We start from the raw sequence: 25484 nt of genomic DNA, 5'->3' as shown, positions 1-25484 counted from the left end.
GGATGGGGTTGCCCAGGGCGCTCCTCAGAGTTGGCCTTGGCATCCACACTGTGGTGCTGGGAGGCCTTGGCCAGCCCCATGTTCCTTTTGCTTTCCCTGTGCCTTTGTCCTTGGGTTTCCCCCATTGCTTCACATAGGGCTTATTCCTGGGTGGATTTGCTTGGGATCACTCTTGGTGCACAGGGTGCTAGGGCCCCTGTCCCCTTTTTCTTTTGTGCTGCTGCCTCTGTTTAAACACTACAAACCACACTTCCCAGAGTGTATAGTTCAAAATAGTCAATTAATTAGTTTCAATGTATTTTACAGTATATTAAAGTGACAAAGTGCAAAAAGTGTTCCACAATAATAAATAAATATAACAATTCACATACAAACTCACAATTAACCATACATTCAATAATTCAATAAATACATCAATAAATATTCCAATAGTTATTCCAATAAATACCAAAATAATTACACATGCAATTATTACAAAACAGTCCAACTGGTGGAGAAGATATAATCACTTCAGAGCTACAACCGTTCATACGAAATACAAGAGTCACAGAAACAATGAACACTTGTATGTTTCCTTGTAAATATCCAGAAGCCCCAATGGGCTGAAAGACTTCAGCGTTCACAGCAGCTCTACAGGCAATTTTGTAGCCGTAAACTGAAGTCCGTTTGTATGTGAATTGTTATATTTATTTATTATTGTGGAACACTTTTTGCACTTTGTCACTTTAATATACTGTAAAATATATCGAAATTAATTAATTGACTATACACTTCAGGAAGTGTGGTTTGTAGAGTTTAGTCCCTTGTTTCCAGAGTAGCCCTCATGGTTTTACGCCTTCAGTCTATTTGGCAGGGCCCAGAGACTTTAAGGGGGAGGGTTTGTGTACTGTGGGCACGGCCCAGTAATGTGTGGTCCCTTTCGACTACTCCCCTTCCCTTGGGACTAGGTTCCCATAGAGGCCATCCTGGGATTGATTGGGGTTGATTCCTCCATCTGTCACAGCTGCACTATCGCTTCCCTGTGACATCTTCTGGGAGTTACAGTACAATTGCTGGGGACACTGCCACCCCACTACAGGGTATTTGCCTAGTCCCCAAGCTACGCACTGAAAACTGAGAAGCAAAGTTACCTCAGATCAAGTAAACTTTGTAGTAGAAAAGGCATCACAAATTTCTAAAAGCTATACAATCTTTTTTCCCCTAGTTCTCAAAAGATTACAGTCATTAGCTCTTTTGGAACTCTAAGCACAGTTCTAAGGCTACTACAGATAAGGGTTTGTTATATCTACTATCTGAATATATTTCTTCAACCAAGGATCCGAGTTGTTTCCTGGGACATATTTTTCCTTTGACTAGTCCTCATAACAGAGTATTAAATATAGTTTAGGCTTGAAAAATGTATATATGAATCAACAGAATTTTAAAGTGTAAGCAGGGACTATTCTCAATATTTGTGTCAATTTAAAGGGGAAATGGCAAGTTATATGCATTCTTAAACACTGATTCTGGGACTTGTGTACAGAACTCCTAAGGAAATAGCTATATGAATAGATATGTAACTTCTAATACTAAGATGTTGACAAGTATAAGTAATAAACCACTGTATCTCCAACAAGATTAGCTGATATGATTGTATACCTGTTATTAGGATTTTAACACTGGTATATTTTGCATGAAAGCGGTTTATTTCATCTGTCACTATATAAACCGGAGAAGCTGGCACTGCTATACTCTGGTACAGTTCGGTGGACATGTGGTGTTAAGCTATACTTGGATGTCCTAGCTATAAAAAGCTTTAAGTGAAAGTTGACCTTCAGTACCAGTTTGGTTTGCTCTGTATACAGTTGCTGTGTGCTACAAAAGAAAGACAAAGCCGCATTCAAATAACTTTTCCCACACCCCTCTCCATGAAGATGAGCAGAGAAGCAATATCTCTGTGTGCGCTGAACAAGACATTAAACAGGTTACAAATGGGAACAACAGAGAGCTCTGTTTTGCTGGGGGATGGGTGGGTGGAGAATTAAATTATTCTTGGAGTTTAATGTTTAAGATAGAAGAGCGCAACATAGAGGTTATAAATTGAAGGAGAATATTAACTGCTTTCACATTGTTGTATTTCTGTTTTACCATGGGAGTACAATTTTAAAACCATCACCTGTGCAGTTGTTGCTTATATTGGCACTTCGGGGCTGTCATTGCTAAGTGTGCTGCATGAGTATCAGGATATAAATATCCACTGACTTGCCTTCAAGCCAGTGTTTAGGATTCAAGTTGTAGCGTGCAGCTTGCATGTCCCATTCTTGCAGTCCTGTAATTTAACTCAGCTCTCCTAGGATCAAAATCAACTGGTCTACAATTGAAAGGATCTGTACATTGAGTACACACATGGATGTTTTGAACTCCACGTCATGGTTGAATTTCTGTTGTCCCAAGATCTGAATGCTGCCATTTATGACTTCCTTTTTGCTGTAACCTGAAAGAATAAAAATCTATGTATTGTCGAAGGCTTTCACGGCCGGAGAACGATGGTTGTTGGGGGTTTTCCGGGCTGTATTGCCGTGGTCTTGGCATTGTAGTTCCTGACGTTTCGCCAGCAGCTGTGGCTGGCATCTTCAGAGGTGTAGCACCAAAAGACAGAGATCTCTCAGTGTCACAGTGTGGAAAAGATGTAGGTCATTTGTATCTACTCAGGAGGGGTGGGGTTGAGCTGAGTCATTCTGTAAGAGTTTCCCAGGGTGTGGAATGCTAATGGCGGGAGGCTTCACTGTAACCTGAGGAGGTTCTTTTGCATATGGATTGGTGCTTGATGTGCTAATCTTCTCTGCAGGGCTATTGTCGGGTGTGGAGTGTTTTGTTGGCCTGGTGTTTTTCAGAACTGGAGCCCATGCTCTGTTCATTCTTAAGGTTTCTTCTTTCCTGTTGAAGTTTTGCTTATGCTTGTGAATTTCAATGGCTTCCCTGTGCAGTCTGACAAAGTAGTTGGAAGTGTTGTCCAGTATTTTGGTGTCCTGGAATAAGATACTGTGCCCTGTTTGAGTTAGGCTATGTTCAGCCACTGCTGATTTTTCAGGCTGTCCAAGTCTGCAGTGTCTTTCATGTTCTTTTATTCTTGTCTGGATGCTACGCTTTGTGGTCCCGATGTAAACTTGTCCACAGCTGCAGGGTATACGGTATACTCCTGCAGAGGTGAGGGGGTCTCTGCTGTCTTTTGCTGATCGTAGCATCTGTTGTATTTTTCGGGTGGGTCTGAATACTGCTTGAAGGTTATGCTTTTCCATAAGCTTTCCCATCTGATCAGTAATTCCTTTGATATATGGCAAAAACACTTTTCCTGTAGGTGACTGTTTTTCCTTGGTTGTTTGATTCATCCTGGGTTTGATTGCTCTTCGGATTTCATTTCTGGAGTAGCCATTTGCCTGAAGTGCGTGGTTTAGATGATTAATTTCCTCATTGAGAAAGCGCGGCTCACATATCCGTCTTGCACGATCCACTAATGTTTTCATTATGCCTCTTTTCTGTCGGGGGTGGTGATTGGAGTTTTTGTGTAAGTACCGATCAGGGCACAGTATCTTATTCCAGGACACCAAAATACTGGACAACACTTCCAACTACTTTGTCAGACTGCACAGGGAAGCCATTGAAATTCACAAGCATAAGCAAAACTTCAACAGGAAAGAAGAAACCTTAAGAATGAACAGAGCATGGGCTCCAGTTCTGAAAAACACCAGGCCAACAAAACACTCCACACCCGACAATAGCCCTGCAGAGAAGATTAGCACATCAAGCACCAATCCATATGCAAAAGAACCTCCTCAGGTTACAGTGAAGCCTCCCACCATTAGCATTCCACACCCTGGGAAACTCTTACAGAATGACTCAGCTCAACCCCACCCCTCCTGAGTAGATACAAATGACCTACATCTTTTCCACACTGTGACACTGAGAGATCTCTGTCTTTTGGTGCTACACCTCTGAAGATGCCAGCCACAGCTGCTGGCGAAACGTCAGGAACTACAATGCCAAGACCACGGCAATACAGCCCGGAAAACCCCCAACAACCATCAATAAAAATATAGTTCCAAAAGATATAGAATTTACAACACTTATATTTAATGCATATCTTCATGGATATGCAGAAAACAGATGTTCCCTTTTGAAAGGACTCTTTGAAGTTGATACCTATGGAAAACAGAAAATTGAATAAATTGTCTCTTGCTGACCCATAATTAGGGATTGCTCCAAATTTATACAAGTATATAACAGCAATTTACTTTCAAGCAGCCATTTCTGCACACATCTGATTACATACGAAGACCACTATGTGTCTTCGTATGTAATCTGTCACACTACGTGTGATTTATGTAATCGTATGTAATCTGTAATCTTCGTATGTAATCTGTCACACTACGTGTGATTTAAAAAATCACACTTTTTCTGCATGTTTTTTTCTGTATAAATGGGATGGGGAGTATGTACCCTATTTTGGCGGCTGGCCTGGTCTTGCAGCTTTCAAGGAACATAATACGGATCAGTCACATTTCTCTTAGGAGGAATGATGCACACACAGAGAGTAGATAATACTGACTGAACAGAAGATAGAATAAGTAAGCATACCAGGTATTAGCTGCATACCCACTACTAAAATGCAAATATCAACTGCCAAAGTTATATGTTAATGGAATCCATTGAGCATTAAAGTCCACTTGTAAGAAGATCAGACAGACTGAAAGAACTATAAAGATATATACAGGCAACTCCTTATAGTAAGTTACTTTGGTTTTTAAATCTTAACAGGGTGGAGCATAAACTACAGAACATCAAGGCTCAGTTCACTGTGCTAGACTCTAGCATTCAGAAATTATCAGAAAACTTTGAGTGTCAAAGTACCACCCTAGAGAATCAAATGGACCAGAATGAAATATGGATATCACTGCTGGAAGACAGGTAAGAAATAGAAATTATGACTGAGATACCTATGATTTTTTTAAAAATACGTTACGCTAGATCCCAAAGCTCCCTTGCAAAAGTGGGAAGCATTTTTGCTCAAGCGAAAGGTCTGTGATATCCATAGATTTTCCACTTGTGCTGCATTTCTCCCACATGACATCCGCAATGATTTCTCAGGGTCCCCGATCCTTAGGAGCAGCTTTTCAGGTGGCACAGAGGGCTGTGGAAGACTGGAATGGATTGGAAAGATCCATTTTGCAAGTGTAGCTCCATTCACAGTCCTCTGGATTACAATATTATCTTTGCCATAATGGTATCACAGGAAATGGCTAGCAGTTATCATTACATTTTTGTGTTAAGAAAAATGGGCTGAAATCATCATGTGTTAGGGTTACTACTCTGCAGTACATAAATACTTTGTGATATTAAAGGCTTTCAACAGAACTTCTTAAGAAAGTCAAGGACTTCATTTGTGATGCTGGAAGGGTGGTGCTAGACAACTCAACGAAAGACTTCTTAAGAAAACTTGGAAAGGAAAACGCTCTTAATTTTATGCTCCAACCAGGACATTAACATGGACCACTATAAGCTTTAATTCCATCTGTGAATTAATTCAAACCTGAAGTAACCATGTTTGTACTAATCACAACCCAGTTCTAAAATATTTTCTTTGAATTAAGTCCCACTGACTGAGTGGAACTTACACCTCTGAAAGCATGTTTAGAATGGTAAACTTTACAAACCTGAAATTCTCTCACCCATTACTTAAGTGAGAATTAATTCTGGGCTTATTGAAATTTAATTATTTTTGAAGTGGATTATATTTCCATCTCTTTTTGCAGATTTACTTCTGTTGAGATAAACCTTTTCTATAGCTACATCTGTGAAACTATTCATTATTTACATTCTCAAGTACTAGAAAAGCTACCGGATCTGGTAAGAGCCCTTCCTACTCTTTCATCAGTCCTGAGGAAGAAAGGCAAAAACCAAAGAATTAGGTTGGCCTGGGAGTCAGTGCTGGAGATGCTTGGATTGCAAGAAGGAAACGTTAAAGCACTCTGTGCCTTTTTCATTGCACATAGCTCTGATGCTTGCTACTATCCCATTAATCAAAGACAAAATTATTCCACTAACATCAGCTCCATTATAATGAAAGTAGTGAAGAACCAGTTGCTTCAGCATAGCCTGCTAAGTGCTGTCCATGTGGTGGAGCATGGAAAAGCGTGGGAAGCTTTCCTAGATCAAAAGGCACTTTAAGGGGGAAAAAACATTGTCTTGTAAAAAATGAAATTTCTTATCTCCGAGTGTTTATAATTTTGATTCAGCCATAAACTCTCTAGTTTGTCTCATGCAGGACTACCTCTCATCCTCCACCTCATCTGTATTTTGGGAGAAGCAGTACAAGCCTACTGTGACAGGCAGGATTGGTTCCAGCTCCGCCTGTCCAGAGAAGCAGCCAATGACAGCAGGCAGAATGGGGGGCCAGTGTCAGTTGGAGTCCATTGGAAGGCAATTAAAGAGGGAAAGAAGGGTTTGGGTCTGCTGAATAGAGGCAGCAGAAAGACTGCTGGCTGTTAATCTGTTCTGTTACATAGTAATCATTCCCTATTTAGCCACAATATATATGAGTTGTGAAAACATTCACTCCTGTGTTTTATCTTGTAAATAAATGTTCAATTTTTTTTTGTTTCTGTTTTAATCCTGGCTGTTTTGGACTTATTGGCTGAGAGGAATTAAAATCTCAGGGCCAAACTACACGTGACGAATGACAAAGGTTGGACACTTGTCAGCTTCCCTCAAGTTTTGATGGGAAATGTAGGCAGCTTGGCAGAATGTTGGACAAATGACAGTTGAAAAGTCCATTGGACTGCAGTCAGAAAGCCAAGCTGCAAGACCAGGATGCCTACATTTCCCATCAAAACTTGAGGGAAGCTGTACTGTCTACCGATGTATATATGCTCCTACTAGGGACTTTCCATGTTGCTAAACATGCCATGTTAACTAGTTATGCCTTGTTTCAGAAAGATTTCATCTCTGTCCTTGGCTTTATGTTTGTTTCAAATTTTCTGTTACCGTACCCTATTGTATCTGCTCACTGAATGTCCTAACCGTTGTTCACTATTGTATTTTGCTCAATGAATGTCCCAGCTGTTGATTATATTGTATATATTGTATTTCACTTACACTGTGTAATCTGCCTTTGGTCTCATTGAGAAAGTATAAATATAAATAAAAATAACTCAAAAAAAAAAACTTGAGGGAAGCTGAAAAGTGTCCAACCTGTGTCATTCATCACTTGTAGCTTGGCCCTCAGACACTCTGGTCATGACAAATGAACCAATATAGTAAATATAGTCATTCTAAATGGTGGCAGCATCTACAAGGGAAAGTAAACACTGAATTCCCTCTCCCCAGTAGTCCTGGGCAGTAGCTGGGTGAGAAGTAAATATAGGGAACAGTAGGGATCCCATTCTCCCAGCGAGGGCAGGGGATCCCCTGCTCCCAGCCTTTGTCCCTCGCCACTGCTTACCTGGCCAGGAACCTCCTGGGCAAATGTTCAGTGAGTGTGCTTCTGGCGGGCATGACAACATCACTTCCTCAAGGGACATCATCATGCCTGGCATGGGCATGCTCCCATGCTTTGTAGGGGCCAATTTTGGCCCCAAATGGGCTGAATTGTCCATGCACAAGGTGTGGGAACAAGCCCGCTGCCGGTGTGGGAACATGCACGTGCACTGCCACACGTAGGATTTAGCCTCCAGGTAAGTACCAGGTCCCCCCTCTGCTGGGAGGGTATAGAGACCTGGCAACCCTAGGGAACAGGCTGCCTGTCTGGTAGAGCCTCTGGAAGAGGAGGGGGGGACCCAATGTGGACTGGGATCAGGACTCTCTGCCTGAAAATTAGAGGTTAGACATGTGGTGGGTTGTCGTACGGATTATGAAGCTAATAATCATGAAATACTTTGAATACTCTATATAAATGCTAATTGTTATTATCCTATATGAGAAGTATAAATCCAATCCTATGCTGACAGATGGAGGAATCCAGTGCGATATAATCAATGAGTGGGGAATTTTGGGTTCAGATCTTCTCTTAACCATAGCTGGGTCATCTTGGGCTAGTTATGAGCACTCAGCCTAAATTACTTCCACATAGACTGGGTGAATACTTCCATGTTGATTCTAGTGGTCCTCTCATCAGTATTTGATACAGTCAACCATTCTATTTTCATGGACTATTTGGAATAACTGTTAGGAATGTTAGGGTCAAATATCCAGTAGACTGAATCTTTTTGTCTGTAGAGTTGTCATTGGAGATGCAGAGATCTTTCTGGAACATGTTATATGGAGGTTTGCAAGTGCTGATGCTCTCATGGGTGGTATATAATATCTGTATGAAATCACTGAATGAGATCATTCAAAGCTTTGGTTGGTATTGTCGATATGCTAATGATATGCTTTCATTAACTAGTTGATCTAGAAGCTGTAGTCAAATTGAGTGGCTTCCCTTATCTGGCCAGCCCTAGAGGAGTTTCTGGACCCAGGCCTGCTTTTCAAAAAGCAGTATGAAACTGTTTCAAGGTGTGACTTCTTCATTTACATCTTGCACATCTTCCACACCAGCCTGACTTCACTGTGCTTGTACAGGCTTGACTATAATACATTCTTCATGTGTCTACCTTTGAAGACAAGGAAGCTTCAACTAAAAATGCAGCAACATGTATGTTATCTCGAGCTGGGCAACGTATCTGTGCTGAACCTATCCTGTGCTAAATCAAAAAGAGTCCAGTAGCACCTTTAAGACTAACCAATTTTATTTTATTGTAGCATAAGCTTTCGAGAATCAAGTTCTCTTCATCAGATGCCTGATCCGAACTGGTCAAATACAGAAGAGGAGGGGAGGGGAAAGAACAGGACATATATCACAAGAAGACAGGATGCAATTAGTGTGAAGGCAATCAAAACATTCCTTTGCTTGTAAATGTAAACATCTCCTTTTGGTGTGGAGTCAGTTTGCCGCAGTGAAGGTATACAATTCCTATGTAGTATAAGCCCTCGATAACCACAGCTCTCCCCGCCAGCTGCATCTGACAAAGAGAACTGTGGTCCCCGAAAGCCCACACGCACTCAGGCTGAGATAATTGACAAACAAAGCCCACACCAGGCGTCTCTGGGCTCCCCCAGACCACGCCTCTGTAAAGGAAATCTGTTACCTGTGATAATGTGATAACCATTCATAGTCTCTATTCAGTCCCAGCTTGACAGAGTCAAATTTGCATATGAATTCCAATTCAGCAGCCTCCCGTTGGATTTTGTTTTTGAAGGGTTTCTGTTGAACCACAGCGACTTTTAAGTCTTTGGTGGAATGTCCTGGTAGATTGAAGTGTTCTCCCACTGGTTTTTGGACGTTTCCATTTCTAATGTCAGATTTGTGTCCATTTATTCTTTTGCGTAGAGGTTGGCTGGTTTGTCCAATGTACAGAGCAGAAGGACATTGTTGGCACATGAGGGCATATATCAGATTGGAGGATGAGCAGCTGTAAGAGCCAGAGACACTGTAGTTGATGCCATTGGGTCCTGTAATTGTATTCCCTGGGTAGATATAGGGGCAGAGCTGGCATCTGGGTCTGTTGCAGGGCCTGGTACCTGTGCTGGTGGCCCTGCTGGCCGATTCATGATTGTAAGTGAGAAGTCGTTTAAGATTGGGGGGCTGTCTGTAGGCAAGGAAAGGTCTTCCACCCAGGACTTCTGAGAGAGAGGTATCATTTTCCAGGGTGGGTTGTAGCTCCCTGATGATACGTTGGATGGGTTTGAGCTGGGAGCTATAGGTGACAACCAGTGGTGTTCTGTTGTTAGTTCCTTTAGGTATGTCCTGGAGCAGACTGTTTCTGGGTACTAGTCTGGCCCTGTTGATTTGTTTCTTCACTTCATTTGGTGGGTACTGTAGTCTCAAAAATGCTTGTTGTAAATCTCTTAAGTGTGAGTCTCGGTCGAGAGCATCGGAGCAGATACGGTTGTAACGTAAGGCTTGGCTGTAGACAATAGACCGAGTGGTATGTTTAGGGTGGAAGCTGGAGGCATGTAGATATGAGTATCGGTCTACTGTCGCTGTGGTTCAACAGAAACCCTTCAAAAACAAAATCCAACGGGAGGCTGCTGAACTGGAATTCATATGCAAATTTGACTCTGTCAAGCTGGGACTGAATAGAGACTATGAATGGTTATCACATTATCACAGGTAACAGATTTCCTTTACAGAGGCGTGGTCTGGGGGAGCCCAGAGACGCCTGGTGTGGGCTTTGTTTGTCAATTATCTCAGCCTGAGTGCGTGTGGGCTTTCGGGGACCACAGTTCTCTTTGTCAGATGCAGCTGGCGGGGAGAGCTGTGGTTATCGAGGGCTTATACTACATAGGAATTGTATACCTTCACTGCGGCAAACTGACTCCACACCAAAAGGAGATGTTTACATTTACAAGCAAAGGAATGTTTTGATTGCCTTCACACTAATTGCATCCTGTCTTCTTGTGATATATGTCCTGTTCTTTCCCCTCCCCTCCTCTTCTGTATTTGACCAGTTCGGATCAGGCATCTGATGAAGAGAACTTGCTTCTTGAAAGCTTATGCTACAATAAAATAAAATTGGTTAGTCTTAAAGGTGCTACTGGACTCTTTTTGATTTTGCTACTACAGACTAACACGGCTAACTCCTCTGGATCTATCCTGTGCTAGCAGCATTAGTTGAGGATTTGCTTCTAGGTTAAATTTAAGGTGCTGATTATAACGTTCGTAAGCCAAGGATCCATAAGAGTCCACATGCTAGTTAAGATCTGGTTAGCAAATTCTATGGGTGATTTTTTTTCACTTTGTCAAATAAAGGCAAAGAGAGTGAGATCTAGTGCTTTTCCAGTGGCTGCTCTTATCCTCTGGAAACTTTTTTCCGAAAGATACATAGAAAGTTGCATAATTTCTTAAAATTGTTGATGGATGTAAAATCTTTCTGTTTTTTACTAGCTTCCAGTACAGAGCATTTAATCTACGCTGTTACTGAGCCTTTTTAGATGAGGTGCTTTATAGGATGACAGTTTTATTTTTTTACTGTTTTCCGTTAAAGCAATATAAAGATATTTTAAATAAGAATGTACTGGTACTTTAAAGAGAACTAGAGTTCATGTAAAATATTAATAAACCAAACTTTGTAAAAAGAATAATTTTTGTACAGGTATTCAGATTATATATAGAAAGTTGTTTTTGGTTACTTTGATCTTGTTAAAACAAACTTTTCATTGTCCTGCATTTACTTTTCCCTGCTAGAATTGATTTATTAATATGTTGAGTACAGAATTTTGTCACACACAACTATATATTTCAGTAATCAATGTATTCTCTTAAAAGAACCAGTTTGAACAGTACATAATGCTTGTTATCTTTGAGTTTGTCAGTAGATCAGCTTGTTCTTTATATACTTGGGTGTTACATAATAAATCAGGCTTCTGATTTAAAAACTTTGTTGGGAACTTCTCTCAGTCTTAATACCATAATTTTGTGTTACACAGAGGTCTTTCCAACTGATCCCAAACCTGCCAATTTGCTTTCATGCTCAGTTCATGCTGTTTTGAAGCCTTGAGCGGAAGGTTCCTGCATACACTAGAGTTCTTATTCTGTTTCCTCCCTTCTCATTCATACTTTTGAGGAGGCCTTGCACCACATTCCCTGTTCCACTGTGATAAGATCAGAGGCGAAACTTTCTCTGCTTTATAACTTGCTTTTATAGGACTTTCCCTCCTGTTGGGCCTTCAAGAGAGTCACTTGGCAAGCTACATAGCCTGGTAAGTTAACTTAAATAAACAACATATAGAGGATGGAAACAGTGTGGACAATCGGCAGCGACTTGCCTACCCATCACATAGTGTGAGTGACAGAGAAGTCAACAAACCAAACCTCCTCCCACCATGGAGCCTTTTCCCGTTGCACTTTAAAGCGTGGCGGGACAATACAGAAGGAAGGGGCGGGGCTTACCACTGGGCGACGGCGGCATTGGCTGAACCGCGTTCTCCGCCAGGCGTTTGCGGAGGGGAGAAGAGAAGCAGTTGGGCGCGTGCGCGCCTCCTCTCCGGGCTGAGGGAGGGGTGGCCCGGCGTTTGGCGGCCGAGGGAGCGGCGGGGCTGCTGTGGGGCTGCTTCTCAGTTCGCCCAACGGACTAGCACTGCGTTGCCCCCCCCCCCCTTCCCGGATCGAGCGCAGCGCCTGGGACAGCTGCCGCTGTGGTCTTGTTCCTTGCGCGGCGAGCGGAGGGAGGCCGCTTGGCTTTTGCTCTCCTTGGCGGGTGAGGCTGAAGGGAATTCGCGGCTTTTTCTGTTTTCGCGAGGCGCGCGTTAAAACATTTAGTAGTTGTTGGACTCGACTAGCTTTATTCACCCAGCCAGGGACGCAATGGGTTGTGATTGAAAATAGAGCACGAAGAAATCCCCCACCCCACCCCCATTTTCGTCCTGCACGAAAGCCTCGGGCAAAAAAAATCCAGAAAAGAGAGCGCGTATTGAAACCCGGAAATCGGGCGCGATTGGATGCATATGAACTGGCGGGCTCGGGCCAGAGGAATTTGTCGTACTCGACTTTAAAATGTCGGTGAGTTGTATTTCTTTAGATGAGATCGTAACGGAATACTGCGATGAAAGCGGAATTCGTTAAGAGATGTTGAATTTAGTGTGACCTCTTCAAACGTTTCCTCTATCCACTGCAGTGTTTGAGAAACCGCTTGTGTTTGGGGTTCTGTTCCGGTCCTAGTATAGCAGTATGCTACATATGTATGTAACTTCTGTAACGTCTGCTGTTTTTAACTGACAGCCTGCGTTTTCAGATCTGCATAGATGGGATTATTAAAAATTCTTAAGGCCTTCCAAGTTTTTATTACTTATGTCACTGAGAGTCAAGGTGGATTACACAGTGTGAGAGTAATACAGTCAGTATCAAGGACAATTTCGTAAACAATGCTGTGGGGGTAAATAAATGCAAGCTTACAAAGACATAAGGTTAGAGTTGAAGAATTGCTGAAACATAATATAAGCAATTCTAGGGCTGACATAGGAGCACATATTTAAAGCAACAGATAGTACGTAAGGCAACATAGTGGTGAAGTCTATGGTCCCTAACTCATTAGCGAAGCATGAGACCCTCCCTACAATATGAAAACCTTTTTGAATAATTTGGTTTTGTTCTTAATACTATTCTTAATGAAATAAGTTTTTGTGATCTGGGAACACTAAGTTATAATACTACTCAGGTTGTATCTTCTTAGAAACAGGGTTAGACTTACTTCTGAGTAGACCTGCTTAGGATTGCTCTTTTTAAAAAGTTTTTTATTTTTTATTAAGAAAAGGGGGGTACAGAATAAAGAGGTGGGAAAAATCATATCACTCTAATACATTGCACCGTTCACTCTTATATATTTCTTGTCACATCAATATGTTCTGCAGATCAGCTATTTGTTTACAAGTTTTTCCATTCATTTTAGATAACGTCCATAAAAGTCTTCATCTTAACTGAAAACTAGGTTTCTTCAGTCTTTTGTATCCAGCTGTAAACTTAGTTGCTTTCTTAAGGAACAGGAGAGGAAGGAATAGGAGACAGAAGATACTGATGGGAAAAGTGAAGCTTGCACACAGCTTTATACAGAAAGAGACAGAAGCTATCATTACATTTTCATTGTTTAGAATAGCTGTTGTGGAAAACAATTATAGAAATCATACACAGTGCTAACCTAGATTCTCATGCGATAGGCTGACATTGGGTAACATACAATATGATGGATAGTATGCACTAAAGGATAAGAAATTTGCCTCACAATTGATGAGGCTGCTCCATACAGTGGCGATGTAGGTTATATATCAAGTAAGATACATGTGTATCTTACACATGTGCAAAAAGAAAGGTGTGAGAAAGAGGAAGTTAAAGATTGGGGAGGATTTTGAGAAAAGGGAGACAAATAGCTTATCCAGTTATCATTGAATAGACACCTCTTTTATGTTATCTTTTTATGATTCAGTGACTGTAATATGTTCTGGTTGCAGATGCTAATAATGTGCTAGCACCTTCCTTTCCTGGACCCAGGATGTCAAATGAATTGGAGACTCCGCTTTCCTTATCTGACTGTCTTTGCAATATTTGCATGGAAATTTTTCTGGAACCTGTCACATTGCCATGCCAACACACACTCTGCAATCCCTGTTTCCAGCTTACTGTAGAGAAGGCCAGTTTATGCTGTCCTTTCTGCCGTCGACGGGTCTCTTCTTGGGCACGTTATAATGCCCGTAAGAACACTCTTATTAATTTGAAATTATGGGGAAAGATTTTGAAGTATTTCCCTGAAGAATGCAAACGTAGAATTAATGGTCAGGATCTAGAAGAAAACGGTGAGTAAAATTATACCATGCTGCATATAAGTAAGTACTTGTTAATCTGGAAGAGGATTGTCAAAGCAATTAAATTATGAATGTCTGTAGGTAAGCTAGTAAAATTTTTGTGAATGTTCTCATTGTGGATTTAATTACAAGGCTGCAATAGCAGAATTATTCTTGTGTCAATGACAACTTATAGGGGGAAACATGCAGAGCTTTGCATAAATGTGCATTTCTTCTGAATCAATATTGCAAATGAATACATTTCATGACAAATATAGCACAGTAATTTATCACTGTTATATTGTAAGAACGAGAGGGCTTTTCTTTTTAGAAAATGGGAGTAGCAAATAGCTGTTTGGAGGGGGGAAAGTTGTATGAGCTCAGAAAGAAAGCGAGTGCTGAAATCTTAGGGCTGAACTGTATCTCCTGGTTCACAGAGTTTTTACCATGACTTGAACATTTGTTGTTTTCTTTAACATCTTTCATAAGGCTAGAGGTGCCCCTTCCCCACAGCCCATAGTACTATCAAAAACTTTGTTGTTGTGTGAGACTATGGTTGTTAAAGGTACTTTCTGTTACTTATCCCAGTGGAGTTATTAACACTGGGTGATGGCACAATTTTCTGTTCTAATGATCTGATAAATTCTTCACAGAGAAAGCAGAGATGCTTTAGGCTAATCCTGCACTGGGCAGGGGGTTGGACTAGATGGTCTGTATGGCCCCTTCCAACTCTATGATTCTATGAAACAGTTTTTAACTTCTTTGTAATCAGAATTCTTCCAATTCATTGTGTGGCTTGCTTTCTCAATTTATCTTTTTTTCAGAAAGTAATAGTTCATAGTTCAAAGATAAGTACATGCAAAGAATTTGTACTACAGTAGTTTTTTTGTTTGTTTACCTCTTTAAACGGTAACTGTTTAAAACTGTTTTAATTTTTCTCCCCCACAGAGCCGAAAGCTTACAAGACAGCTTATTAGTGCACAATACTCGCAAGCTACTTTAAAAATGCTTTGTAGTTTCAAAGCAATATATCTGAATGGATTGTATACTGAAAAAGAAAAAAAGACAACTCTGAAACCAAGTTGCACAGTGCTTTAGATTTTGATCTACTATTGGATAAATTCCTGGAGACTGGAAAATTGGAAGCTTCTTTTCCTCTTATTTTTATTTAATACTTCAGTATTGGAAAAACACAAATGCTGAGAGGGAGGTGTTTAAGAGGTTCACTACATAGGTGTGCAGCCTGCCATGTAGAAATATAATTAAACTGCAACATCATTAATGTTGTTCTGTTTCTCCCTTCTCTTTTCCCCTATCTGCTGCAGTATGCATACCTCAGCCAGCACGTTGCTTAAGTAAGCCTGGAGAATTAAGACAGGAGTATGAAGCTGAGATTACTAAGGTAAATCTAGAAAGTTGAAGGGAGCCTAGTAGTAGTTGGTTCTTAATGGGCCCCAAAAAATAGCCCCAGCACTAGATTTGGAAGATAAGAGGGTCAGCTGCAGCTACAAATAATGGGTGGCATAAGCTGAGGCAAAATTTTGTGAACCCTTAATTTTTGTAGTTGTAAGTATAATTTCCAAACTGAATAAGAGGAAGCTATAAATAAGTCATGGTATATTCCTGCTTCAGGTGGAGGCAGAGCGACGGGCTTATGAACAAGAGGAGAGTAAAGCAAGTGAAGAGTATATTAGAAAGCTGTTAGCAGAAGAAGAAGAGCAGCAGAGGCTAGCAGAAGAAATGAAAAAACAGATGGCAGAACAATTACTAGTAGATGAAAAATTGGCCCGGGAGCTAAGTTTGAATCTGGTAAGTTTGATCAAGGTCAGGTATAAGTAGTTTGATGTTGGCAACTTGGAACAGCTACAGCCTCACTTTAATTTCCTTAAAAGCTGATTGGAATCTTAAAACACTTAATAACTTTTTAAGTGTTGTTATATGTTACTCATAGTCTCCTTTGCACTATTTTAGCTAGTGGGCTTAACTTACGAGTGCTATTACTCGGGGGCTCAAGATGATGAGCATGGTTTACCTCTTCACCATTTTATCCTTCCAATAGCCCTGTGAGGTAGGTTAGGCTGTGAGAGAACAAAGTCACCTTGTGAGATTCACGACAAGCGGGCATTTGTTTGGGGGGTTTCCTCCTAAACAGTCTCAGCAATTGAAACACTAGTGGTTTTGAATACTGCTTAATGAGTTGATTTATGTTCCAATCTTGTGTTTAAAAAGTACTTGGGCAGTAAGAAAGCAAAATGTATGTACCATTGTATTAAAACAAAAGATTAAATGATACAATCTAGAACACAAGGCTCAAAAAATTGATGCTGGGCATGATTAAACTATGAAATCCCCCCTCCCTCCTTTTCTCTTTTTCAGTTGGAGGTAATGAAAATCTCACTGATTTGTCTGGAGCAAATGAACAACACAATCTCCACCCAAAATGGATGGAAAAATACTTAACAGCATTTTCTTCTTTCATTGGTATTATAGGACTTAATGTGCTATGTTATCAACTGTATAAAGACATCTTTATTTTCTTTTTCCCCTTTCTTTGATTATTAAAGAACAGCTCTACAGAGGATCATATACTCGGAAGTCTATCACCTGGCCCATCCCCCTTGAATTCCTGCAAAACATCAAAGAGCAAATCAGGTTATTCTGGGGACATTAAAAAGTAAGTCACATTGGTCTGTCACAGGATTAGATGGTGCACCAATTCAATTTGTAATACTATACAGAGAGAGAGAAAAATTTGTCATAGGAATCTTGCATTATGCTTTTATTCTGACAATTTTATGTTGACGTCTTACAAAACTGTGTATTATACCTCAAATGGTAGGTAATGAGTTTTCTTATTTTAAACCTATACTTTATTTAGCCTGGAGTCAAAAATGAAATATAGTTTTCCTGTTCAGATTTAGTAAACATAGTAATAATATGCTATTGGCTATTAGTAATTTTATTGACAGCTGAGAAATCATGTCCTCTTACAGAGCAGAAAAGCAGTGCAAGCATACCAGTTGGTTTAATTTCAGCTGGGCTCAATATTGTGTATGAAGTGATAATCCTCCTTGCTCATAACTCATATTTGCAACATTAAAATATTTCTGGGTTCTGGCATTGTAATTCTGCAGTCTGATTAGTAGATGGGTAGAATCCCATACAGGATTTCCACAGACAGAAGACAAGGCAATTCTTGCCAATTCCTTCTACCTGCAAACATTGGATTCTCACCCCCATGGTATTTTTGGGAGGGGCCCCCTTTCCCCAGGAGCAAAGAGTCTTGTAATTTACAGACTCATTGTAACTTAAATTTTCATAGGTGAGAATGTTCATGTCAGATGCATGAAATAGTCACCAAAGTGAATATGTATGTAGAGTCTTAATACAGAGAAGAAAAGCTTATTTGTTTTGTGGGTTTTGTTTATTTGTTGCAAAATGCCACTAAAGTTAAGAAATTGTAGTATGCAAAGTTGAAGTATGCAGAGGAGATTGTTGTAATATAACAACAACATTCAATTTGGTTGTTGTGGATTTTCCTGGCTGTATAGCCGTGGTCTTGGCATTGTAGTTCCTGACGTTTCGCCAGCAGCTGTGACTGGAATCTTCAGAGGTGTAGCACCAAAAGACAGAGATCTCTCAGTGTCACAGTGTGGAAAAGAAGTTGGCAGGTAATTTATATCTACTCAGGACGGTGGGGTTGGGCTGAGTCATCCTGTAACAGTTTCCCAGGGTGTGGAATGCTAATGGAGAGAGGCTTCACTGTATCCTGAGGAGGTTCTTTTGCATATACAGTGAAGCCTCCCTCCATTAGCATTCCACACCCTGGGAAACTCTTACAGGATGATTCAGCCCAACCCCACCGTCCTGAGTAGATATAAATTACCTGCCAACATCTTTTCCACACTGTGACACTGAGAGATCTCTGTCTTTTGGTGCTTCACCTCTGAAGATGCCAGTCACAGCTTCTGGCGAAATGTCAGGAACTACAATACCAAGACCATGGCTATACAGCCCGGGAAATCCACAACAACTATCATTCTCTGGCCGTGAAAGCCTTTGACAATACAACATTCAATTTCTATATCGCCCTTCAGGACAACTTAATGTCCATTCAGAGCAATTTACAAAGTATGTTATTATTATCCCCACAACAAACACCCTGTGAGGTGGGTGTGGCTGAGAGAGCTCCAGAGAGCTGTGACTAGCCCAAGGTCACCCAGCTGGCTTCAAGTGTAGGAGTGGGGAATCAAACCCGGCTCTCCAGATTAGAGTCCTACACTCTTAACTGCTCCACCAAACTGGCGTAGTATGTAGAATAGTATGCAGAGGAAAACTGATTTTAGAATTCAACCTATATGGTTATGAATCACTCCCAGTTAGAGGCTGCTAGTGGTAAATAAGTGCAGTAAAGCCATTGATGTAAATCAGAGATGTTGGGCAGAAAAGTTCCCACTGTTTTATTTTTCCTTGGAAAATTATTCCTTTCTAATGATTCTTTGATAAAATTAACAATATTGAATGGATGCCATTGTCCAATATATGGCAGGCTTTACAGTTTCAAAGTTGTGATTATTGTTTTTCAGATAATTATCTTTAAGAATTGTATGAGAGAGTCCATGTGTGCTTTATTGATTTGTAAGTGGAACATGGGAGAATAAAACCATAAATACATATACCAATCCAAGTAAAAATCAAGTTATAAATTCACTTGATTGACTATGTAAGCCAAATCAGAACCAAAGCTAAAATTCTTGTGTCTCCCCTCTCTCATGGTGGATATTGTAATCACCAGTCTAATGAATAATGCTACTAATAGTGACAGTAAAATTGAGGTTCCCCAGTGACCTTTGTGGAATCGTTAAATTCTGTTGAAATGCGAGTGGACAACCAGGACTCTTCTTGCACAGTTCTTTGGGTGTGCTAAAATTAGCATGTCAGGATTTTTAGAGCCTTCTCTTTTTTCCTTAAATTTAAGCAGTACAGGCAAAGTACATGCTATTTTTAAAGAATGCTTGTAAAAATAACTTCCACATAATTTCCACATGAAGCTCTGAATTTGTTTGAATATAACATTTAAGTTGTTTTTTCCATAATTGAATATTTCAGTCCAAGAATTTGTTGCCATTGAGTCATACAATTAACATGACGTGCTTTTAAATTGTTCACTAAATAGAAGTCAAAATAAACATTCTAAATATGATCATACTGTTTTGGGAATCAGAAAATTTTCCAATTCAAATTTTCTGAAAAATCTACATTACTGATACAAACAAAAATACCAAGTGGAACAATGTCAGTAAAGCAATACTGAAACAGCCATTCCCAGGGTCTCTTGAAACCAGTCTGACAATGTGAAACTTGCTTGAGTATCCATTTGAAGCTTGACAAGGTGGGAATATGTGGCAAATCCTGCTCTCTTTAGCAATTCCTGACCCTTTTGATCTCACTTTGTAGGAAACAATAACTCTCATTTCTGAATCTGGGTTCTACCCTCTTAAATGACCTTAAATGAACATCCACACATCTGAAAAAGTGTGCTTTGGCTGTGCCACAATTACTCTGTTAATGTTTATGATGCTTTAAGAGGTTTTTTTGCTACAATAGATTGCCGTGGCTACTCCTATAGATGTACCATGCTGGTCCTTCAGCTAGGGTTCGTATATCATTTTAGTCCTTTATTAGTTAGCCACTTAAATTGGTTGTCACTGTTGCTTTGGAGATTCTGGTGATATCTATGTATTTTACTGTAAATCATGAACCTCCAAATAAATTAGCTAACTAGTCAGTTTTTGCTTATTTTGTCAGAGGTTTGGCCCCCTCCCACCATAATGAAAGAAGCTTATTGTACTTCAAAACAAAAGACAAAATTGAGAGCCATGGTTTTGCCCACATGTATATCACAGACTGTAAAAGAAACATAAACATGTCCCTTTTTTCTTTTTAAGGTATTTGTCTCCAAAATCCTGTACTGCTTCACCTACAATGATACTCTTCAACAAATCAGAGGAAGAAAACACGGGTTCCTTTTCTTGGGTAATCTATACGTACCTGGATTCCTATTCTAATTTTTATGTAACATGAGAGCATGTAGTACTTGTGATTATTTCCAAAACTACATTTTAATTTTGAATCCAAGTTACTGTGAATGCCTGCCTAGTTCATCCCACATAATTTTGTAGCCCTTATGCCAAAGAAATTCCAATTTTTAATTTTTATCTTTAAAAAAAGTGCACACAGAATCTGATAGGGAAGAATAATTTATACTTTGTCTAACATGTCTTTTCAGGAAAGCAGCAGTACTAAAAACAGTTTTATATGTGAGGAGGAAGGGAGAGAAGAGGAGATGCCCATACTGACTCCAGAAATAACAATCAAGGAGAGTGACACCAAAGTTACTTTTTTAGATCCATTGATACCACAATTAAATGTTTATACTAAAGATGAAGCAACCACTCTCGGTCTGGATCTGACATGCCTTTCCACTTATCGGGGAAATGAACTTGCCAGTAAACTTTCCAGTGTCACATGCAAGGAAGACTCTCGGCTAGTGGATCCTTTTTCAAAGAGAGAAGCAGCTGTTTCTGACTTTGAAAATGACACGCTTATAGAAAATATGCACTTGTCTAAACATGCAAAACTTGGCACTTGTCAGAAAATACAAATATCTGTGATTTCTGGTAACCAACAGAACAGCGGTACGGCAGCCTGCAATTTAATGGTGGAAAACCACCCAGTTGGAAATATAAACCACAGTGGATCTCTGAATGAAATTTCTTTATCAAAGAGAAAATCTCAAGAATCATCCCCTGAAACAGCAGCCAATTCACACTTGAAGGATAAAAGAAGAAGAACTTTCTCTGAAACTACTGAAGAAGAGATGAATGAGATAGAACAACAAATGGGTTTGGAGCAGAAATTTTATGAAAGGTTGAAGCAAGAACAGCAGGACAGACTTCTGGCTCTGAAGCTTCAGAAGGAAATGGACAAAGAAGAGAAAACTCTAAATCGCAAAAAAGGCTCTCCAGATGAGTACCATTTGCGCCCCAAAACATCTCAGTCAGAACATGAATCTCCAGTTTCTTGTAAACTGTCAAAGAACTCAAAACCTCCAAACAAGAAGACTGAAGTGGATCAACGCAAACTGCGCAGAAGCTCTCAGAATGAAAACTGTAAGCCGCCTAACAAACACCAGCCAAAGCCACTTGGTATAAAAGGAGGAAATGTTTTGAATTGTGTACTCAACAGTTCAGACTCTAAGGAGGCAGAATTGCTGCCAAATAAGCAAAAAACAATCCTTCAGATGTTTAAAAGATCTGTCACAAAGTAGAGCACCTATGAAGACTCTATGGCATTAGTGGGAATGAAGGGATTCTGTGTTTGAAAGCTAACTGGGTTAAGCAATTATTTGTGGAGGGATTAAGTCCTTTCAGAGTTAACACTTCTTGACTGGGAACCAGCTATACCCACTTTTACTGTCTTTTGTGTTATCAGAGTACTTTAATTCACTTGAATGGTAACAGGTTATTTGGAGTGTCAGGAGACCTCATGGTTGTGCTGTGGTTTAGGTTGGAATGTATTGCCAGAAGAACTCCTGATTCTTTCTTCTTCCCATCCTTACTGCACAAGAGCAGTAAGTAAATGAGTGGAACGGATTAAATTGTACTGGAAAATTATAACTAGTATGTCTGTGACCTGTTCTTGTTGATTAGTTTCCATCTTTAAGTTCATAGCCAGTTTAGTCAATGAATATCTTTACACGTTTCTTAATGTATAGGTGCCATGAACATAATATTCATAAGTAAAGCACATTCATTTAGAACATCCATTAAAATGGCTTTGAAGTCTTATGAGAAAAACACTATAATTGGATTTTTGTGTGATTTTTGTCAGAAAATTAAACCATTGACATATTTTGAAGTAATGTCTGGTTAGACAGAGTCAGTAGAAAGAAACATAAATACTTGAATTTTGTTTCTCAGTATCTGTAACATCACATTCACAGATAAGAAAATGACCTACTCTTTTAGTATTCCAATATGTTTCTGATGACTAGTCTTTTTACATAAGACTATGGCTAAAAATTCAGTTCTAGAAAGATGTATAACACAAATGTTGCATATTGAAAAATGCATGTAATATGCAATAGTAGGCCATCAGAATCCTGTAGACCATTTTCTTTATGTCCTTATCTCTTTCCTGCACTTAAAGTATAATATAATTTCCCCCAAATGTTAGAAGACGCAGCTGCGGAGACCTCCGTTCCCTGCTAAAACGTAACTACCCAGATACTTAACAATGGCAGAGCAAACATTCTTAAGATTGGTCGCAACTTTGTGCTTTTATCATTTGTTTTCATGCACAAGGACAAATTTTACCATATCATTCTAGTCTGTTTTTGCTTAAACCCAAGTTCTTGGATTTCTATTTTAGCAGTAACAACTCTGGAGCTGTTATTAATGGGCCTGCCTTTTTTAATCCTTATTTTTTAGCTTGATCCTGATGAAGACACAACACAAGGCTTTATTGGCTTTATTGTTGTATCCTTTTTTACAGGCCTTCACTTGGCCTGTCTTTGCTCTTCCTGCTCTGGTTTCTCTTTCAGTATAGGCGGGCCTAGTCTGCCCAGCACCAGACCTCCAGCTTCCTATGGACGAACTTCTAAACACCAGCAATGAAATAAATAACAGCTATTAAAACACACTTAATCTGCTTCCACTGAAAAATATATAATATCTTAAGTGTTCTTTATAGTTTGGAGAAACTGCCCAGTCCACAACCCAATAAAGGTATTCATGGCTTGAAAATGACTGGCTCACTGAAATAATGAAACAAAATTATCTTAACTCCAAGATGTATATAAAGGAGTGGCAAAAACCACAATGATCATCGACTTTTTATATGTAGTCTCTTGTTCCTCTAGTATTCCCTTATGAGAACAGTCTCTTATACCCTTATACAGATTATTTGGGAGAAAATATGCTAAGATGGTATTGTTTTTCAGGCTGACATTCTGCTGAATTGCTTAAAACCTTATTTTTATAAATTTGCTGAACCAGTAAACTTTTGAAAGTGCCCACAAAAACCTTGAGCATGTTGCATCATGTACTACATAGTTGATCTTTTACACCAGGGTGGTGGTGGTAATGTATGGGTGTTTGGGGTTTTAAGGTGTGCTCATATTAGTACTTGAAGAAAGACCTGCCAGTTCTAGAGCTAGAGAATGCTTATGGATGACAGTTAAGTCAGATTCATGTTGAGTTCCTTCTAATTTGTTTAATTCAGGTGTACATAAGTGGAGATGAACTTAAACTATAGTTTTCTGTTTAAGAATATTCTAGATGTCCAATTCTGTATTTCATTTAAGCTGTGTAAGTGAATCTACTTGCCCTAAATGAAGTTGGCTTTCTCAGAGCAGATTTAAGAGTTTGGGGGTGCCTGTGAACCCTACCTTGCTCTTTCAAAAGCAGGTTGGCATGGTGGCTGAGAGCACCTTTTATCAGCTGCATTTGATGTGCCAACTCGCCACCTAGACTCAGCTCATCTAACCATGCTAATCCATGCTTCTGTAATGTCACAGATGGATTGCCGCAATGCGCTCCACATGGGGATGCTGCTGAAGACAACCCAAAAGCTACAACTGGTCCAAACTGCAGCAGCTCAACTATTGGCAGGAGATAGAAACCAGGAGCATACATTACCTGTTTTAAAAGTTACATTGGCTGCCAGTTTGTTTTAAGGGTCAACTCAAGGTGTACAGGCCATGACCTTTAAATCCCTTCATGACCTGGGACCCACATATTTGAAGGACCATCTTCTTCCATATGCCCTGGAACTGTTGACTGTCCCATCACTTAGGGTGGCCTGCCTGGCATTGAGCAGTACCTGGGCTCTTTCTGTTGTGGCTCCTGCTCTGTGGAATGGGCTCCCTGAGGAGATGAGGGGAGCTCCCTCCTTGACAATGTTCAGGAGGCACTGTAAGTCTTGCTTGTTTGACAGGGCTTTTGAGAGTGTGCAAATGGCAGGCATCTTTAAGAGATCTGAGGTATTATTTTGTCTTGGTTTTAATTGGGAAATGTTAACCATTATTGTAAGCTGCCTTAAACCATTTGGAAAGACGAGATATAAACATTGTAATAAATATGTTAGATATTCAAATTGCACTGGTTTTGTGGTGCATACATACCCCAGACAAGGTTGTCTGTATGTTGAAAACCAGTCATAGCTTCCTTACCCCCCGCCCCAAGTGTGCCCATTGTGTTCCAGTAGTGACTATATGAAAATGCCAGGACTGTTTTGAAATAACATCAAGGGTTGTAAGCATTTGTGCTATTCTTGTTGGGTTCCTTAAGATTTCCTTCAGCAAACACTTTTATTTAAATATTTATACTCTCTTTTTCTTCCCAAAGGTAACCAAAAACAGGTTACAGCATGTTTATGTCCTCCATTTTATCCTGACAGCAACCCTTTGAGGTAGGTTTATTAAAATACTTATGCCCTGTCTTTCCTTTGTGTCTTAAGGCTGCAAGAGACTGCCTGACCTAAAGTAATGCACTGGGCTTCCATGACAGAATAGAAATTCAAACCTGAGTCACCCAGGTCATAATCTAGCCCTCTAACCACTACACTGTTTTAGCTCTTTCCACTACATGACCTCATGGGCATAACATTACTAAAAAAGTGTTTAGTCGGAATGAAATCTGGCTTCTGCTCTTGACAAGAAACTGCTCTATATAATTCTGATTACTGTATTGTACTTGTATATAGCCCATTATTGATTACTAAGTAGGGTCAAAAAGTTATTTGTGGACAACCTGGCAGGCATTACTTTGTATAAGGCTGCAGTAACTTTAACTAAGCCTTTGCATTTCTCCATTTCTATTTCTGTTCTCTGGCCATTACACACATCTGACCTAACTTCTAGAATCCTTTGGGATACTAAGAAGTGATGAACCCCAACAATGCTTTAAAATTCTGTTACCTGTGTTTGTGATTTATTCCATCTCAACTATAACATTCTTTTGTTTTAAAGATTTATATGGAAATGCATGTTTCTTTTAGATCTAGCAGTCTCTGACAATTTCTTAGACAATACTAAACAAAACCTGCAGACAATTTTTACCAATAGATGTTTACCT

The 25484-nt window shown here is 39.8% G+C and overlaps 2 protein-coding genes across 5 annotated transcripts; both read left to right on the top strand.

Moving 5' to 3' along the window:
* Positions 1-1858: 1858 nt before the first annotated feature.
* On the top strand, positions 1859-8712 carry SMCO1 (single-pass membrane protein with coiled-coil domains 1). Of its 3 annotated transcripts, none has more exons than XM_054983491.1 (4): positions 1859-1963; positions 4795-4944; positions 5790-5883; positions 8420-8712. In XM_054983491.1, exons 1-4 carry the CDS (start codon positions 1908-1910, stop codon positions 8426-8428), a joined length of 309 nt encoding a protein of 102 aa, XP_054839466.1. In that variant the 5' UTR covers positions 1859-1907; the 3' UTR covers positions 8429-8712. The 3 variants fall into 3 exon arrangements, with proteins under 3 accessions (XP_054839466.1, XP_054839465.1, XP_054839464.1); XM_054983490.1 differs by lacking the exon at positions 8420-8712 and adding an exon at positions 6302-7187; XM_054983489.1 differs by lacking the exon at positions 8420-8712 and having other exon boundaries at positions 5790-7187.
* A 3380-nt stretch (positions 8713-12092) lies between these two features.
* RNF168 (ring finger protein 168) lies at positions 12093-24462 on the top strand. 2 transcript variants are annotated; one of them, XM_054984029.1, is made up of 7 exons: positions 12093-12272; positions 14017-14358; positions 15672-15748; positions 15979-16155; positions 16911-17020; positions 20295-20382; positions 20636-24462. In XM_054984029.1, exons 2-7 carry the CDS (start codon positions 14058-14060, stop codon positions 21674-21676), a joined length of 1794 nt encoding a protein of 597 aa, XP_054840004.1. In that variant the 5' UTR covers positions 12093-12272; positions 14017-14057; the 3' UTR covers positions 21677-24462. The 2 variants fall into 2 exon arrangements, with proteins under 2 accessions (XP_054840004.1, XP_054840003.1); XM_054984028.1 differs by having other exon boundaries at positions 12093-12574.
* Positions 24463-25484: the final 1022 nt, after the last annotated feature.

This window comes from Eublepharis macularius, chromosome 6 (genome assembly GCF_028583425.1).
Source record: "Eublepharis macularius isolate TG4126 chromosome 6, MPM_Emac_v1.0, whole genome shotgun sequence".
NCBI classification, from domain to species: domain Eukaryota; kingdom Metazoa; phylum Chordata; class Lepidosauria; order Squamata; family Eublepharidae; genus Eublepharis; species Eublepharis macularius.
The sequence above is the reverse complement of the archived record's forward strand: the minus strand, read 5'-3'. Positions and strand labels throughout refer to the sequence as shown.